This window comes from Sciurus carolinensis, chromosome 2 (assembly GCF_902686445.1).
Source record: "Sciurus carolinensis chromosome 2, mSciCar1.2, whole genome shotgun sequence".
In the NCBI taxonomy this organism is placed as follows: Eukaryota; Metazoa; Chordata; class Mammalia; order Rodentia; family Sciuridae; genus Sciurus; species Sciurus carolinensis.
In genome coordinates, this window is record NC_062214.1 from 104,503,387 (window position 1) to 104,520,668 (window position 17,282).

General features: G+C 37.3%; 1 protein-coding gene across 7 annotated transcripts in view; it reads left to right on the forward strand.

Moving 5' to 3' along the window:
- Cep152 (centrosomal protein 152) overlaps positions 1–17,282 on the forward strand; it is a 93,833-nt gene that overhangs the window by 65,354 nt on the left and 11,197 nt on the right. For all 7 annotated transcript variants that reach the window (XM_047540019.1, XM_047540020.1, XM_047540024.1 and 4 more), the window contains 2 exons: positions 2,586–3,236; positions 6,594–6,729. In XM_047540019.1, coding sequence (XP_047395975.1) covers positions 2,586–3,236; positions 6,594–6,729 — 787 coding nt within the window. The remainder of the gene's footprint in view (positions 1–2,585; positions 3,237–6,593; positions 6,730–17,282) is intronic.

Consider the following 17,282-nt stretch of genomic DNA (forward strand, 5'->3'; position numbering starts at 1 on the left):
AAATCCTCTCTTAGGAATTACACAACATAACAATATAATCTTCTGAATTATATGACACACAATTTAGTGGATTGCAGTTTCAAGCATGTGCAACCGTTTAGAGGATAATGTGGCATATAGCAGAAGTTATAAATGATTCATATCTTGTATTCCTCATTGTACTCTACACATTACTTAAGGAAATATTTCAACATAGATCAAAATTGTTATGTAGTAGTACATGGGTATTTGTTACATCATTCTCTACTTTTTAATGTGTTTGAAATATTTCAAAAGAAAATTTAAGGAGAGAAAGGAAAGAATATAATAGTGAGGATATTTGTCTCAGAACTCAGAAGTCAAGTAGAATATAAAGTTGGGTAGAATATAGAAATTAAAATAGACCAAAAGATCTTTCCTTAAAAACACAGAAGAAAAAAAATGCAAAAAAAAAAAAAAAAAAAAAATTAAAACAAACAAACAAACAAACAAAAAAAAAACACAAAAGGCCAGAATGTATGTGAGTATAGAAATATAGAAGTGACAGGGCAGTGTTGTGTTGCTTCTGAAACTTCAGCAAATCTGAGGCTCACCTGCAGTGTCTGTCAGGGTACAGATTCCTGGGCTTTCCATCTAGAGATAATGAATTGATGGGTTTGGACTGAGTCCTGAGAATTTGCATCTTTTACAGGCTCCTGGGTGTCATGATACTGCTGGTCTGTGGACCATATTTGTGTGTGAGTAACACTCTTCTAGATAATTACATTAGCCACACACCATAATGTTAACTTGTACATCCGCTCTCCAACCAGAGGAGCTAGAAGAAAGGGCCCAATTCATAGCATTGACCAGAGAATTCCCTTTAAAGTTGGAGTTGTCATGAATTCAGGATCTATGACCATTAAAACTAGTTTCTGGAGTTAACAAGTAGGTTAATTCAGTAGCTCCCAAGCTTTGCTGCACATTGGAATTACTTGAGGATCTTTGAAAAATACTTTTGCCTGACTTCTATACTCAGCCTATGTTTTGATTGTTATTGAGTATAACCTGAGCACCAGGATTTTGAAAAGCTCTTTGGGTGATTCTGGTTGGTTTGAGTTGATTAATGTTATCAAATTATCCTTATAGACCTTCACCTGAGAAGGTGTACATTTTTTGTTAAAGTTGGGCAGGTCATCTAAATTCCATGGGACCCACTACATCTATCCAAGTCACCCGGTAATAATTCTTAGGCATCCATTGCAATGTGACCCATTTTTTTTCTAAAAAACTATTTAAACTTGTTTCAAGTCACTGCTGAATTATTCTTCTAGTGGAAAAGGAATTTTATGATAACTTCTTTTGTGAGATTATGTTAGACGGTGAGTTCTCTTAATAGAAAATTTAGTAAGTAGGTGTGCTGTCATCTCAAGTATATGTAAGTAGGATCGACTATAGGAATCATCACTATCTAGGTCAATCCTTTAAAGTGCTCAGTTCTGTCTTTGTCTTTTGATACTGTTGTGTCCTTCTGACTTCTTTGAATACAGTGAGGGAGAATTAGAAGTAAAAGGGACTCAAGGTCATTCTCCAACTGCTCATTACATAGGTGAAGACAGTATGTGCCAAAGAGATTAAGTGACTTCTCCAAGGCCATGCATCCAAAAGTAGCAAAAGCTATGTAACATATGAGTCTTCATTATCTACAGGCTCTGGGTTGAGTACTTCAAATGGATTATCTCCTTATGTCATTTAATCCTAAACAACACTATCAAATTGGCATTGCAATCATCCCTACTTTACAGGCAATGACACTGAGGTTCAAAGAAGTTGAATAGTGGGCCTGTGGTCCATAGTGACCCATGAATGCCAGCAGTTGTCTACAAGTCTGTTCCTTCAAGCCCTTTGATAGGCTGCCTCTGCAGTCAGTGCAGAACTGGAACTGGATTTTGATTACCTTATTACTTTTTGATTAATGGCTGCTGTTTTATCTACTTATCCTTTTATACAGTTATAAAAGAAAATGAGATTAATGAAAAATGACTTTCCATTTGATATTGCCATTTAATGAACTTTTAATAACTAAAATTACCTTGCTTGCTTACTAACATAATTATGCAGGTGTGTGTTACATTCCTAATAGTAAGATTTCCTTATGAGATTGTTTTTGCTTTAGATAAAAGACACTTAATTTGTAGGGGGGCTTAGATAAGAGTTGAAACTATCTGTATTAAAAAATATCAGGATTCGATCACCATTTGGACCACTACCACCAAAAAAAAGAAAAAGATACTAATATGAAATATTTTTCTGACATTAGTTTTGGTTGGTTTTATAAATACATTTATACATAATGAACTCGTAGATTTATATTCCATTTCCAATTTCAGTTTCTAGTTCCCCATTAGGAAATTGATGTTTATAGATAGCATAAGCCACAAACTAGTAGTGATCTAAAATGAAGGAAAAGATCTTCAAGATTATATCCAAATTTCATTTTTCCCTTTAATTTTAATTTTAAATCTCTTAAATTGAGAGGTTAACCTAAATAGTTACTTAGTTTAATTTTGTTATTAATGAGGAGAATCATAAAGACTTTTCAAACATTTGTTGTTAATGTCCTTCAGCTGGAGTTGGCTGTGTCTGAAGCTAAAGAGAAGTGGAAAAGTGAGCTTGAAAATATGAAGAAAAATGTAACACCTGGCAAGGAACTGGAAGAGAAGATTCTTTCTCTCCAAAAGGAGCTGGAGTTAAAAAACAAGGAAGTCCCTGTGGTTGTCAGGGCGGAATTGGCTAAGGCCTGGAGTGAGTGGAACAGAGAAAAGCAAGAAGAAATCCACAAAATTCAAGAACAAAATGAGCAAGATTACCGGCAGTTTTTAGATGATCATCGAAGTAAAATTAATGAAGTGCTTGCAACAGCTAAAGAAGACTTTATGAAACAAAAAACTGAACTGCTTCTCCAGAAGGAGACAGAATTACAAGCTTGCCTGGATCAGAGCCGTAGAGAGTGGACAGTGCAGGAAGCCAGGCGGATCCAACTAGAAATCCATCAGTATGAGGAAGATATCCTGACTCTGGTTGAACTTCTCTTAAGGGAAACCCAAAAGGAGTACGTCAGTGGTTCAGAGAATAAGGAGCTTTTGGAAATCATGTCAACTTGTTCTTCAAAGTGGTTGTCTGTACAATATTTTGAGAAACTAAAAGTCTGTATACAGAAAGTACTTCAAGACACAGTCTCCTTACTTAAAGAAAATACCAGCTCAGAAGGGGAAAAGGTATGTTCCTGAGAGTAAAAAGAGCTGTTGGATGTCAAGGATGACTGTAGAAGTTGCATATGGTATTTTTTTCCTTTCTTTTTAGCAGATGTAAGACTTGTATTTTTACCAGGGGTTTAAAACACCTTTGGTAGAAAATCTAAAGGACTGCATATTTTTATTGCCAAAGAACCTTTACTGCTTCATAGTGCCACAAAGTGAGGCAGAGTTTTTAGCCTCTAGATGTCCTTTTTTTAAAATTTTTAAATTTTTTCTTATTTTTTATTTAGCTTTTAATTTTTTACAGACTGCTTTTTGATTCATTGTACACAAATGGGGTACATAATTTTGTTTCTATGGTTACACAATGTAGATTCATACCATTCGTGTAATCATACGTGTACACAGGGTAATGATGTCTGTCTCATTCCACCATGTTTCCTGCCCCGCTCCCTCCCATTTTCTTCTACATATTCTAAAGTTTCCCATTAGACATCTTTTTCCTAAAAAAGTAAACATGCTTTTCTTTGCAAGGGTGAGATTTCAGAAACTGATTAACTCTTGTTCCTATTTTTTGTTTTCTGGATCTAACACTTTAAGAAATATGTATCATATTAAATTATAGTTTCTTAAAAGCTTCGGAAGAGTTTAGAAACCTATTTCTTGCCCTCAATGAATTTATGTCTTATTTAGGCAAAAATACCAACAAGTACAAAAAGTATTGAAACACAAACAAGCAATAAGAGGTATGTCTCACACACCCAAATCCCTAAAGTTCTGTTTCGTTGGTGCAACCCATATGTGCATGTAGAATGGATTAGTTGTATTCTTTTAGTTGTAGAAGTATTTTCTGAGTCTAACTTTAAGTTTGTGTGAAAGATCTAATAAAAACTGAAGTCTTGCTACCTTATAATTTTTTAAAAAAAGAAGTAGGCATGAAAGATCCAGAATGAAGTTCTAAGTATTGTGACCAGCCAGTGTCAACATGTGGAAAACATGTCAGTATTATCAGGTTGTTGGAGACAAAAGTTGAGACATATGAGTTAAGGTCCATTAGGATATCATTATTAAAGATTTTTCAAGGCCACAATTGAGAATTTTATTTTAATACCTACAGGAAAGAGTTATAAGCTAGGAAAAGAAACTGAGTTCCAGTCATTTGGTGATTATCAGTTTATTGTTTGGGGCAAACATATACCATAGTTGTTCAATTGGGGAAAAAAAAAATCAGTACCTGGCCTAGTTCCTTAGATTTGGGTACAAGATATGCATGACACAGCTGGGCCTTTCTATATCCAGCATGTGAAAAAGTACAGAATTTTAGAACCAGAGGGACCTAAAAGATTGGTTCACATCATTTCAGTTCACCCCAATTGATGCTTTTTCCTTGATTTCACATAGATGTCAATCTTGAGTAGTTGCCTTCAATATAAAAACGACTGGATAAGATTTTTCCTGTGAGCACTGCTTAATCCTTTATTGAGAATCTTTGGAGAAAAAAGATAATTAAAATAACATTATCTATAGCAGGTTTTAGGATGAGAAGTGATGAGAACATCATGTTAATGTTTTCAAATTTGTTCTCCTGAAAAGACAATCTCTGCTTTAAAAATGAAGAAACTGTACCACCTTTCTTCTGCCATTTATATATTTTGTTGACATTGTAGTTGTAATGAATTTGACCCCTGCTTTAGTGAGAATATTCTCGATTTTCAAAATGGTGCAGAATACAAACACGTACACACACACCCAATCAACCTGAGACCTGAGGTGTTTTTACAGGGCTTACAATTGTACACACAGTTTAAGATTATCTGTGTGACTTAATGTGGCTCACAATTCTGTGGAGAGAGAATCACATAATCTGGCTAAGAATTTAGCTTTTGTTGGGTGGGTCAGATTCCATTCCTGAGAAGCTGACTTTGAAGTGCCTAATCTGGCATTTGTCATAGAAATAATATTTGACCTTCTGTCATTTTCAAGCTAGCTTAGCTCAGGATGTTGAGGTAAATCCATGATTATAAATTTGCAATATAGGTACCATAAATATAAATAATTATAATTTATTAAATCTGTAGTACTTAGAATTATTCATGGAAAGTAAAAGTGGAAAAATTGTGTATATAAAGTCCTCACTAAAACAGCTAAATTGATTAAAAGTTTCCTGAAAAAAAAAAATTTCCTGGAATGGAGAGGATAGAGTGATTGGAAAAATATAGATTTTTAAGAAAATGAATGCCTTATCAAAATATATTAATGTAACAGTTCATAATGGATAAAAGAAAAATATCAATCGGGATAAAATTTTCTAGCAAACTTCAGAATGTATATTCTGTTTCTTCTTCCAAAGTCAAGTTAAAATTAAGACAAAAAGGTTGTTGCTTTCTTACCTTTTTTGTCATCTTGGCTTTTCTTCTCCAATTTTGAGTGGAAGCCAGAGATATTGATAGCCTTTGGTTCAGTTTTTATTTCTCTGTTGGGCCTCAGTCTCAGCTTCTTGATTGTGTGTAGTGAGCCTTTTCTCTGTAATTCCCAAATGCTGCTGCTTTGGGACACCATAGATGGGCTTCCTGACGCTCAGTGAGTGGGTTTCTCAGAATCAAAATTCAGGCTTCTAGAATCAAGCAGAGAATATGTGTTTTAAGTATTTAAACAAGATTGCTTTAAAACACCATGTGTTCTCTTCCTTTGGAATTTTATAATTGCCCCAAATCTGAAAATATTAACTTTAAAATCAGTGAGTTTAATCAGCTGTATTACCTCTCATAGGAACTGAAGCTCAAAATGTAGTAAACATTAGTGAAGAAATGGTCTTTTGCAAGATGTTTAACTTAGTTAAACCTCAGTTTCTGTCTTTAACTTGGAATTTGATTGGCATTTCTTATCTAATGACAGTATATGTTAAAGTACTTAGAAGCACGTAAGTACTATGTAAGTTTAAAATTACTTTTATTGTTTTTTTTTTCAATTCAGAGGTCGGTATTATAGTTACTAATGAATTTGACCCCTGCTGCAATGAAAATGTTCTAGATTTTCAAGAATAATTCTGATTTCATATTGTTTGTCCTGTGGTTTGATTACATAAACTATTCAAAGTCTCTCAAATTCATATATAAATAAATGTGTAAACTTTACCTCCTATCTCTGTCATAACAGGCCCATCAGACCCTCTGTTGAATGGTTGTTTCTCACAGTGTTACATGAGTCTTGTCACTCTGCTATAGACTAGCTAGTCTGTGACAAGATTTATGTAACACTCTGAGAAAAACATTAGTGATAGTTTGAGCCCAATGTTTTTTTTTAATATTAGCATTTTAGATAGAAATTTGTATAGACATTTTCGTGGGGGGTATTAACTATGAAGATAATTTATTTCAGAGAAATATGGCCGAGATCTCTATGAATCCTGCCAGCGGGGGTAGTGGAAGAGGAGATCCTGGAGTCTTAGGTGGCCTTCCCGCACCAACTTCCGGATACCAAGCACAGCCTTTGGCCTTGCAAGAAGCAGAAACTGGTAATTAGATTTTGTTTCCATCAGTCTTTATAATATCTGTAATCACTATTGCAGAGGGGCACCTTGAGGATAACAGGAAATCAAAGATGTGAACAGTTTTCTGAGTGAACAAATGTATAAAATTACTCTGACTTAATGACTATCCTCTCCTTAGATTTTATTTTGTATTTAGAGGACAGAGTTGAATTAGATCTTCTTCTTCTGCCTTTTTATGGATTTTACTCCATTCATGTGATTCTGTTGTAATTACAAGGAGAATAATGAGAGTTTTAATAGAGTAGTCACGTTTTTATTCCCTGACTATTGAGAAATTAAGGGTTTCATATAAAAGAATTGCCAATTCTTTTGGAGTCTAATGGAGACTTTTCCATTCAGATTACTGGAGTTTATGTCAACCATTTGTTAATGGAAATCTTTCTGAAGTATATGAGATATTTTCTAACTTATTTGTATGCTTTTTTAGGGCAGGGACAGTATTTTTAATCTCTTCCTTTCCAACACATGATGAAGTGAAGAAAGCAGAGTTTGTATTCCTTGAACATTTGATGAATTAATAGTTTAACCTAAATTTAGTGACTTTGGCTTATCATTATGAAAAAGATTATACTATACCACAGCCCCTTATATTCAGAGCTAACTAAGGAATGTTGGGTTTATATTGCCTATTTACTGAAACTTTTGAGCTAGGAATTGGAAATCCTTAATAAACTTCCATCTTTTTTAGCATATTGATCCCTTGTAGCCTGCTCCTTCCCTCCACACACACAGCTGAGCTGCCATTCTTTTTGTTTGCTGTTTCCATTGTAACCTTAGAAAGAACCAGCAATTTCCAGGGCAAATTGCACATAAAAAGTTATTTACCTTAGTTTCCACATTTGTAACTCAGTAGACATATGTTACCCTAATTGCAGATTAATCTCTACCTATCCTAAGAGGTCAATTGACAGTTACTTTCCCCATTGTTCATAGACCCTTTTCCTGTGCTTCTGGGTTCTTATTGCCTGTTAGGTTGAGGGTAATGCTACCTGAATTTGAATTTTGCTTCATACTTTTTATGTTGTATCATATTTGGAATAGCCTGAAGGTTATATTTTAATCTGTGAAATGGGTAGAAACAAAACTTAAATGATATTTGGCTGTGGGAAATTCTGTGAAAGAATTTAGTCTTATAAAAAATTAGATTTGACTGAAGATAAATCATACTATAAAATGATTTCTTTTTCCTTCTTTAGTCTTTTTCCCTTAAAAACAAACACATTAATATATTTATGTAGGAAGAATTAAATCCAGGGTTGAGGATATAACTCAGTGGCAGGTGTTTGCCTAGTTTATATGCAATACCCTGGGTTTGATTCCCAGCACTAAAGGAAGGAAGGAAAGGAGGGAGGAGAACATAGTCCTTGACAATCCTAGCATCAGAGAGTGCTACTGCTCATGGTTTTGTTATAGTCTTTTAATAGCCTATTATTTTTATAAGTAATTTAAACATTAATTGTGAAATACTTAATAATGCAAAGAATACATGTAATGCAGAGGTAAGTCATGAACTCTAACAACCAGGAACTCAGTGTAGAATATCACCAGTGCTGTTAACCTATAGTTCCATACCCACAGCTTCCTCCAAACTGAGATAACAAATATTCCAGTTTTTAAAAATTATTCTCCTACTTTTCTTTATGTTTCATTCAAATATATGTGTTCTCAAAAAATTGTTGCTTCATTTTATGTCTAAACATTATAAAGAGATATTTTTTGTAACTTACTCTGTTCCCATTTAATATCATGCTGCTGATTTGTCTGCGTATAGCTGTAGTTCATTCATTTCTGTTACCCGAATATTTTCTAATTATGTTTTCTTTTGTTAATGGGATTTGCTTGGTTTCTGATTTTACAACAGTATCTTAAATGAAAAATTTAAAATCAGAGCTGGGCATGGTAGCACATGCTTGTAATTCCAGCTGCTAAGGAGCATAAGGCAGGAGGATGGCAAGTTTGAGGCCAACCTTTGCAACATAGGAAGACCCTGTTTCAAAATTTAAAAAAATTTTTAAAGTGTTGGGATGTAACTCAGTGATTGAGTGTCCCTGTGTTCAATTCCCAGTGCTGAAACAAACAAAACAAAACCAACAACCATAGGAAAAAGATGTTTATCTATCTCTGTCTCTATCTCTATATACCTATCTATGTGTGTGTGTATATATATCAGTGTATGGTACCATTGCGATGCTTCATTGATCTCTTGATGCTCATGAACATAATTGGTTCCATTTCATGAAACTAAAAAGTCAGGAGGGAGTGAACAATAATTTTGTTGGACTAGTGACTTTATATTAATATTTTAGATATTGGTCTCTTAGCTTATGCTAATTTGTTTTTCTACTTTATTACTTCATATCTATGGTCAAATCTACTTTTTGTATCATTTTCATATTATTGTAATTTTCTGATTTATATATATTACTTATGACAATACCTATTATTTATTATATACTTGCTTATGCCTGTACAATTTTTATACATTTGTGTCTCCAAGTAATTTGGAGATAATTTCAAATTTTTAGAAAAGTAGCCAAAATAAAAGCAGTTACATAGAACACTTATGTACCCTTTAACTAGAGAGATGTGTTGATAATATCTTACCCTTTTGGTGCTCTTTAGTGTGTATGTATATGTGAATTTTATTTTTTTCTGAACCATTTGAGGGTAACATATATGCATTGTGACCTTTCATGCCTAACTACCTGTCTGAATTTTTCCAAGAATAGGAATATTTTCTTGCATAACCTAACACTATTTAACATTAGAAAAAGGTATCAGTCTGCTGTTTGTACTCTAATTTTGTGAACTGATCTGATAATGTCTTGTATAACATTTTCCCCTCTACTATTGGAGTCTGTTTGAGGCCAGATATTACATTTAGTAGTCATGGGTTTTAGCCTCTAGTTCATAACATTCCCCTAGCCTTTGTATCTTTTATTAGCTTTCTTGAGAGAAGTATCCTCTGTTTCCATGCCCTTTTTTTTTTTTTTTTTTTTTTTTTTTATTGTAAACAAATGGGATACATGTTGTTTCTCTATTTGTACATGGCGTAAAGGCATACCATTTGTGTAATCATAAATTTACATAGGGTAATGTTGTTTGATTCATTCTGCCATTTTTTCCCTTCCCCCCCTCCCCTCCCACCCTTCCCCTCCATCTATACAGTCCTTCCTTCCTCCATTCCTGCCCCCCTCCCTAAACCCAACTCCAACCCCAACACTAACCCTTCCCACCCCCATTATGTGTCATCATCCACTTATTAGCGATATCATTCTTCCTTTGGTTTTTTGAGATTGGCTTATCTCACTTAGCATGATATTCTCCAGTTTCATCCATTTGCCTGCAAATGCCATAATTTTATCATTCTTTATGGCTGAGTAATATTCCATTATATATATATACCACAGTTTCTTTATCCATTCATCAATTGAAGGACATCTAGGTTGGTTCCACAATCTGGCTATTGTGAACTGAGCAGCTATGAACATTGATGTGGCTGTATCTCTGTAATATGCTGATTTTAAGTCCTTTGGGTATAGGCCAAGGAGTGGGATAGCTGGGTCAAATGGTGTTTCCATTCCAAGTTTTCTAAGGAATCTCCACACTGCTTTCCAGAGTGGCTGCACTAATTTGCAGCCCCACCAGCAATGTAAGAGTGTACCTTTCTCCCCACATCCTCGCCAACACCTGTTGTTGGTTGTATTCTTGATAATTGCCATTCTAATTGGGGTGAGATGGAATCTTAGGGTGGTTTTGATTTGCATTTCTCTTATTACCAGAGATGTTGAACATTTTTCCATATGTTTGTTGATTGCTTGTACATCTTCTTCTGTGAAGTGTCTATTCATTTCCTTAGCCCATTTGTCAATTGGATTATTTACATTCTTGGTGTAGAGTTTTTTGAGTTCTTTATAGATTCTGGAGATTAGCGCTCTATCTGAAGTATGATTGGCAAAGATTTTCTCCCACTCTGTAGGCTCTTTCTTTGCATTGCTGATAGTTTCCTTTGCTGAGAGAAAGCTTTTTAGTTTGAATCTATCCCAGTTATTAATTCTTGCTTTTATTTCTTGTGCTATGGGAGTCCTGTTGAGGAAGTCTGGTCCTAAGCCAACATGTTGAAGCTCTGGACCTACTTTTTCTTCTATAAGATGCAAGGTCTCTGGTCTGATTCCGAGATCCTTAATCCATTTTGAGTATAGTTTCGTGCATGGTGAGAGATATGGGTTTAGTTTCATTCTGTTGCATATGGATTTCCAATTCTCCCAGCACCATTTGTTGAAGAGGCTATCTTTTCTCCATTGCATATTTTTGGCCCCTTTGTCTAGTATGAGAAAATTGTATTTATTTGGGTTTGTGTCCGTGTCCTCTATTCTGTACCATTGATCCACCTTTCTATTTTGGTACCAATACCATGCCGTTTTTGTTACTATTGCTTTGTAGTAGAGTTGAAGATCTGGTATTGCGATACCCCCTGCTTCACTCTTTCTGCCAAGGATTGCTTTAGCTATTCTGGGTTTTTTATTCTTCCAGATGAATTTCATAATTGCTTGCTCTATTTCTGTAAGGTACATCATTGGGATTTTAATTGGAATTGCATTGAATCTGTATAGCACTTTTGGTAGTATGGCCATTTTGACAATATTAATTCTTCCTATCCAAGAACATGGGAGATCTTTCCATCTTCTAAGGTTTTCTTGAATTTCTTTCTTTAGTGTTCTGTAGTTCTCACTGTAGAGGTCTTTCACCTCTTTTGTGAGATTGATTCCCAAATACTTTATTTTTTTCGAAGCTATTGTGAATGGGGTAGTTTTCCTAATTTCTCTTTCTGAAGATTCATCGCTTATATATAAAAATGCCTTCGATTTATGTGCATTGATCTTATATCCCGCTACTTTACTGAATTCACTTATGAGATCTAAAAGTTTTCTGGTGGAATTTCCTGGTTCCTCTAAGTATACAATCATATCATCAGCAAATAGGGATAGTTTGAGTTCTTCTTTTCCTATTCGTATCCCTTTAATTTCTTTGGTCTGTCTAATTGCTCTGGCTAGAGTTTCAAGGACGATATTGAATAGAAGTGGTGAAAGAGGGCATCCCTGCCTTGTTCCAGTTTTTAGAGGGAATGCTTTCAGTTTTTCACCATTAAGAATGATATTAGCCATGGGTTTAGCATAGATGGCCTTTACAATGTTAAGGAATGTTCCCACTATCCCTATTTTTTCTAGTGTTTTGAGCATGAAGGGGTGCTGTATTTTATCAAATGCTTTTTCTGCATCTATTGAAATAATCATGTGATTCTTGACTTTAAGTCTATTGATATGGTGAATGACATTTATTGATTTCCTGATGTTGAACCAACCTTGCATCCCTGGGATGAAACCCACTTGATCATGGTGCACTATCTTTTTAATATGTTTTTGTATGCGATTTGCTAAAATTTTGTTGAGAATTTTTGCGTCGATGTTCATTAAGGATATTGGTCTGAAATTTTCTTTCCTCGATGTGTCTCTGTCTGGTTTAGGAATCAGGGTAATATTGGCTTCATAGAATGAGTTTGGGAGAGTTCCCTCCTCTTCTATTTTCTGGAATACTTTGAGAAGTATTGGAATGAGTTCTTCTTTAAAAGTTTTGTAGAACTCGGCTGAGAACCCATCTGGTCCTGGACTTTTCTTTGTTGGTAGGCTTTTGATGACTTCTTCTATTTCATTACTTGAAATTGGTCTATTTAAATTGTGTATGTCCTCCTCGTTCAGTTTAGGCAATTCATATGTCTCTAGAAACCTGTTGATGTCTTCGAAATTTTCTATTTTGTTGGAGTATAGGTTTTCAAAATAGCTTCTAATTATGTTTTGTATTTCGGTCGTGTCTGTTGTGATATTTCCTTGTTCATTCCGAATTTTAGTGATTTGGGTTTTCTCTCGTCTTCTCTTTGTTAGTGTGGCTAAAGGTTTATCAATTTTGTTTATTTTTTCGAAGAACCAACTCTTTATTTTGTCAATTTTTTGTATTGTTTCTTTCGTTTCAATTTCGTTGATTTCAGCTCTCAGTTTAACTATTTCCTGTCTTCTACTACTTTTGGTGTTGGTCTGTTCTTCTTTTTCTAGGGCTTTGAGCTGTAGTGTTAGGTCATTTATTTTTTGAGTTTTACTTCTTTTATTAAATGCGCTCCATGAAATAAATCTTCCTCTAAGTACCGCTTTCATAGTGTCCCAGAGATTTTGATATGTTGTTTCTTTGTTCTCGTTTACCTCTAAGAATTTTTTAATTTCCTTCCTAATATCTTCTGTTATCCATTCATCATATAGTAGCATATTGTTTAATCTCCAGGTGTTGGAGTAGTTTCTGTTTTTTACTCTTTCATTAATCTGTAACTTCAATCCATTATGATCTGATAGAATACAAGGTAGTGTCTCTATCTTCTTGTATTTGCTGACATTAGCTTTGTGGCATAATATATGGTCTATTTTAGAGAAGGATCCATGTGCTGCTGAGAAGAAAGTGTATTCGCTCTTGGTTGGATGGTATATTCTATAAATGTCTGTTAAGTCTAAATTATTGATTGTGTTATTGAGATCTGTGGTTTCTTTGTTCAATTTTTGTTTGGAAGATCTGTCCAGTGGTGAAAGAGGCGTGTTAAAATCACCTAGTATTATTGTGTTATGGTCTATTTGGTTTCTAAAATTGAGAAGGATTTGTTTAATATATATGGATGAGCCACTGTTTGGGGCATAGATGTTTATGATTGTTATATCTTGCTGATTTATGCTTCCCTTAAGCAGTATGAAATGTCCTTCTTTATCCCTTCTAACTAACATTGGCTTGAAGTCCACTTTATCTGAAATGAGGATGGATACTCCAGCTTTTTTGCTGAGCCCATGTGCATGGTATGTTTTTCCCCATCCTTTCACCTTTAGTCTATGGGTATCTCTTTCTATGAGGTGAGTCTCTTGCAGGCAACATATTGTTGGATCTTTCTTTTTAATCCAATCTGCCAGTCTATGTCTTTTGATTGATGAATTCAGGCCATTAACATTCAGGGTTATTATTGAGATATGATTTGTATTCCCAGTCATTTGGTTCATATTTAAAATTTTTGACACATCTTGGTTCCTCCTTTATTTGACAGTTCCTTTAGGATAATTCCTCACTTTGCTGATTTGCTTCTTTGTTTTTTATCTCTTCCTCATGGAATATTTTGCTGAGAATGTTCTGTAATGCTGGCTTTCTTTTTGTAAATTCTTTTAGCTTTTGTTTATCATGGAATGATCTTATTTCATCGTCAAATTTGAAGGTAAGTTTTGCTGGGTATAAGATTCTTGGTTGGCATCCATTTTCTTTCAGAGCTTGAAAAATGTTGTTCCAGGCCCTTCTAGCTTTTAGGGTCTGGATTGAAAAATCTGCTGATATCCGTATTGGCTTCCCCCTGAATGTAATTTGGTTCTTTTCTCTCACAGCCTTTAAAATTCTGTCTTTATTTTGTATGTTAGGTATTTTCATTATAATGTGCCTTGGTGTGGGTCTGTTGTAATTTTGTGTATTTGGAGTCCTATAAGCCTCTTGGACTTGATTTTCCATTTCATTCTTCAGATTTGGGAAATTTTCTGATATTATTTCTTCAAATAGATTGTTCATTCCTTTGGTTTGTTTCTCTAAGCCTTCCTCAATCCCAATAATTCTCAAATTTGGCCTTTTCATGATATCCCATAGTTCTTGGAGATTCTGTTCATGATTTCTCACCATCTTCTCTGTTTGTTCAACTTTGTTTTCAAGGTTAAATATTTTGTCTTCAATATCTGAAGTTCTGTCTTCCAGCTGTTCTATCCTATTGGTTGTGCTTTCTATGGAGTTCTTAATTTGGTTTATTGTTTCCTTCATTTCAAGGATTTCTGTTTGGTTTTTTTTCAATATCTCTAACTCTTTATTGAAATGATCTTTTGCTTCCTGAATTTGCTCTGTTAACTGTCGATTGGTGCGATCGTTCAATGCCTGCATTTGCTCTTTCATCTCATCGTTTGCTTCCCTAATCATTTTAATTATGTACATTCTGAACTCCCTTTCTGTCATTTCTTCTGCCATGCTGTCATTGGATTTTATTGATGTAACATCTAGATTTGTTTGGGGCATTTTCTTCCCTTGTTTTCTCATATTGTTCAGGGATCAGTGGGTCATTAAGATATTGCAGATTTCCTCTATCAACTTATAATGTCCCTGAAGATTGCTAGTATATCCCCTCTTATCCTTCAGTAGCCTGAAGTCTTGGAGGAGGTTGATAATGCAGAGCTCCACGAAGAAGCTGCCTCTCTAGGGGTAGTGACCCTCAGGTGGCATATATTCCCTGCTAGTGGGCGGAGGTGCCTCCACTTGTTGACCAATGGTCATCCAATGGGGGAAGTAGACTGTGGGCTGAGGCAAGGCCTGTTTGTGCCTATGTCTCTGACTTTACTGTCCCTGTGGGAAAACCTCCCCTGGCCGGGAAGAGTCACTCGGTGGGGACGTCTCGCTAGTCAGTTGCCCTCCTAGAGGTTCCCCTCAATCTACAACTACCCCCTGGGCTGGGCTGTCTTCTTCTGCAACGATCCCAGGGGCCCGGACCTACGTCCTGGGCCTGGGAGCCTCACCCTTCGCAGGCGAGTCTCCTTAGGCTGCCTCTCCCAGAGAATCTGCCCGCCGCCCTGGAAACTTCACTCCGCCCCTAGGCGTGTCTCTGTGCGGCTCTTCCAGCAAGAAGCCACCTAGCTCCTGGGACCCTGCTCTGCACCAATCGCCTGGCTATGCAGCCCCTCCCCTGAGCCACCACCTGGAGCCCCGTACAATAGCTCGGAGACACAGAGACCCGCCACACACCTCCTCCTCCGGACAGCCGCCCGGTTTCCGACGCAGTCACTAGGAATCCAAACAACTCACTTTGGGTCTCCTCCTCCCACCAACCACCCGTAGCCCTAGGCAGTCACTCCAAGTCCATGTGACCCGCCCTGTTCCTCCTCCTCCTCCTTGGGGTAGCCCCCCAGGTGTTCAGGAACAGTGACTCCGAGACCAGGTGACTCACCACGCTCCTTCTCCAGGCAGGCCACCGGTGTTCCGGAGCGGTTGCTTTTAGTCCAATCAACTCACCACTCGCCTCCTCCTCTGGCAACCGCCTGTGGTTCTGATGCAGTCACTCACAGACTAAGCGTCCCACCGCTCTCCTCCTCCAGGCAGGCCACCAGTGTTCTGGAGCAGCTGCTCCGAGTTCAAACAGCTCGTCACGCAGCTCCTCCTTCGGCAACCGCCCGCAGCTCTGATGCAGCCACTCCCAAGTCAAACAACAAGCCACGCTCCTCCTCCTCCTCCGGGCAACCTCCCGGCACTCAGGAGCGCTCGCTCTGAGTTCAAACAGTTCACCACACAACTCCTCCTCTGGCAACCGCCTGTGGTTCTGATGCAGTCATTCCCAGACCAAGCGTCCCGCCGCGCTCCTCCTCTTCCTCCGGGCAGTCCCCCGGCGCTCAGGAGCGCCCACTCTGAGTTCAAACAGCTCACCACGCAGCTCCTCCTCTGGCAACCGCCCGTGGCTCTGATGCAGTCACTCCTAGACCCAAGCGACCCGCCGGGCCTCTCCTCCTCCTCCGGTCAACCCCCGGGTGTTCGGAAGCGGTCACTCTGGGTCCATACAGCTCACCACGCAGCTCCTCCCCAGGCAGCCGCCCGGAGCCCCAGCGGCTGCTCGAGTCCAAGCGCTATGCTGAGCCGCCTCCTCTACGATGATCCCAGTTGTCCGTGTTTACCGCTCCAGTGGGGGGAGGGGCGTCTCGCCGAGCAACTCCACTTCACAAATTCCCTGCGTTCCGGGGCTACCGCCCCATCCGGGACGCCTCCCCAACAGGAGAGACTCACCCGGCAGCTTTGAGTTGGTCCCAAGTCTCTCACTATCTCCTCTTTTGAATCTTGCGTCCTGGAGCAGCGTGAAATGCAGCCGCCCTCTAGGCCGCCATCTTGGCCCCTCCATGCCCTTTGTTTATCAGAACTTCTGTTGTTTTGGGTTTGTCTTATGTTTCTTCATGATTAGATTCATATCCTGCTTTCTAGGCTGGAACACTACATAGGTGATGTGTCATTGCATTTGTAGGCACATGGTGTCTATTGTCTTATTGGTGAGGTTTGTTTTGATCACCTGGTTAAAAGTTGTTCAATTTCTTCATTATATACTTATTGGGGTTTCCCCCCCTTGCAACTAATAACTATCTGTGAGGAGACATGTTGTAGACCATGCAAATAGCCTCATAAAATTTTCTCTTAGTTTTGGCAGTCATTGGTGTTTCTTGCCAGATCCATTCTTTATCAAGCTGATTACAAAATGATAATTTCCAACTCCAGGCTTTCCTGCATTTTTACCATGTTGCTATAATTAAAAATCCTCCTGTTTCATTTGCTATGATCCATCTGTCTACCTACTTATCAGCCTGCACATTCATCTGTTTAGAGGACTATTGATCTGATTCATAGATTCCTATTTTTTCCCAAGCTTTATAATTCAT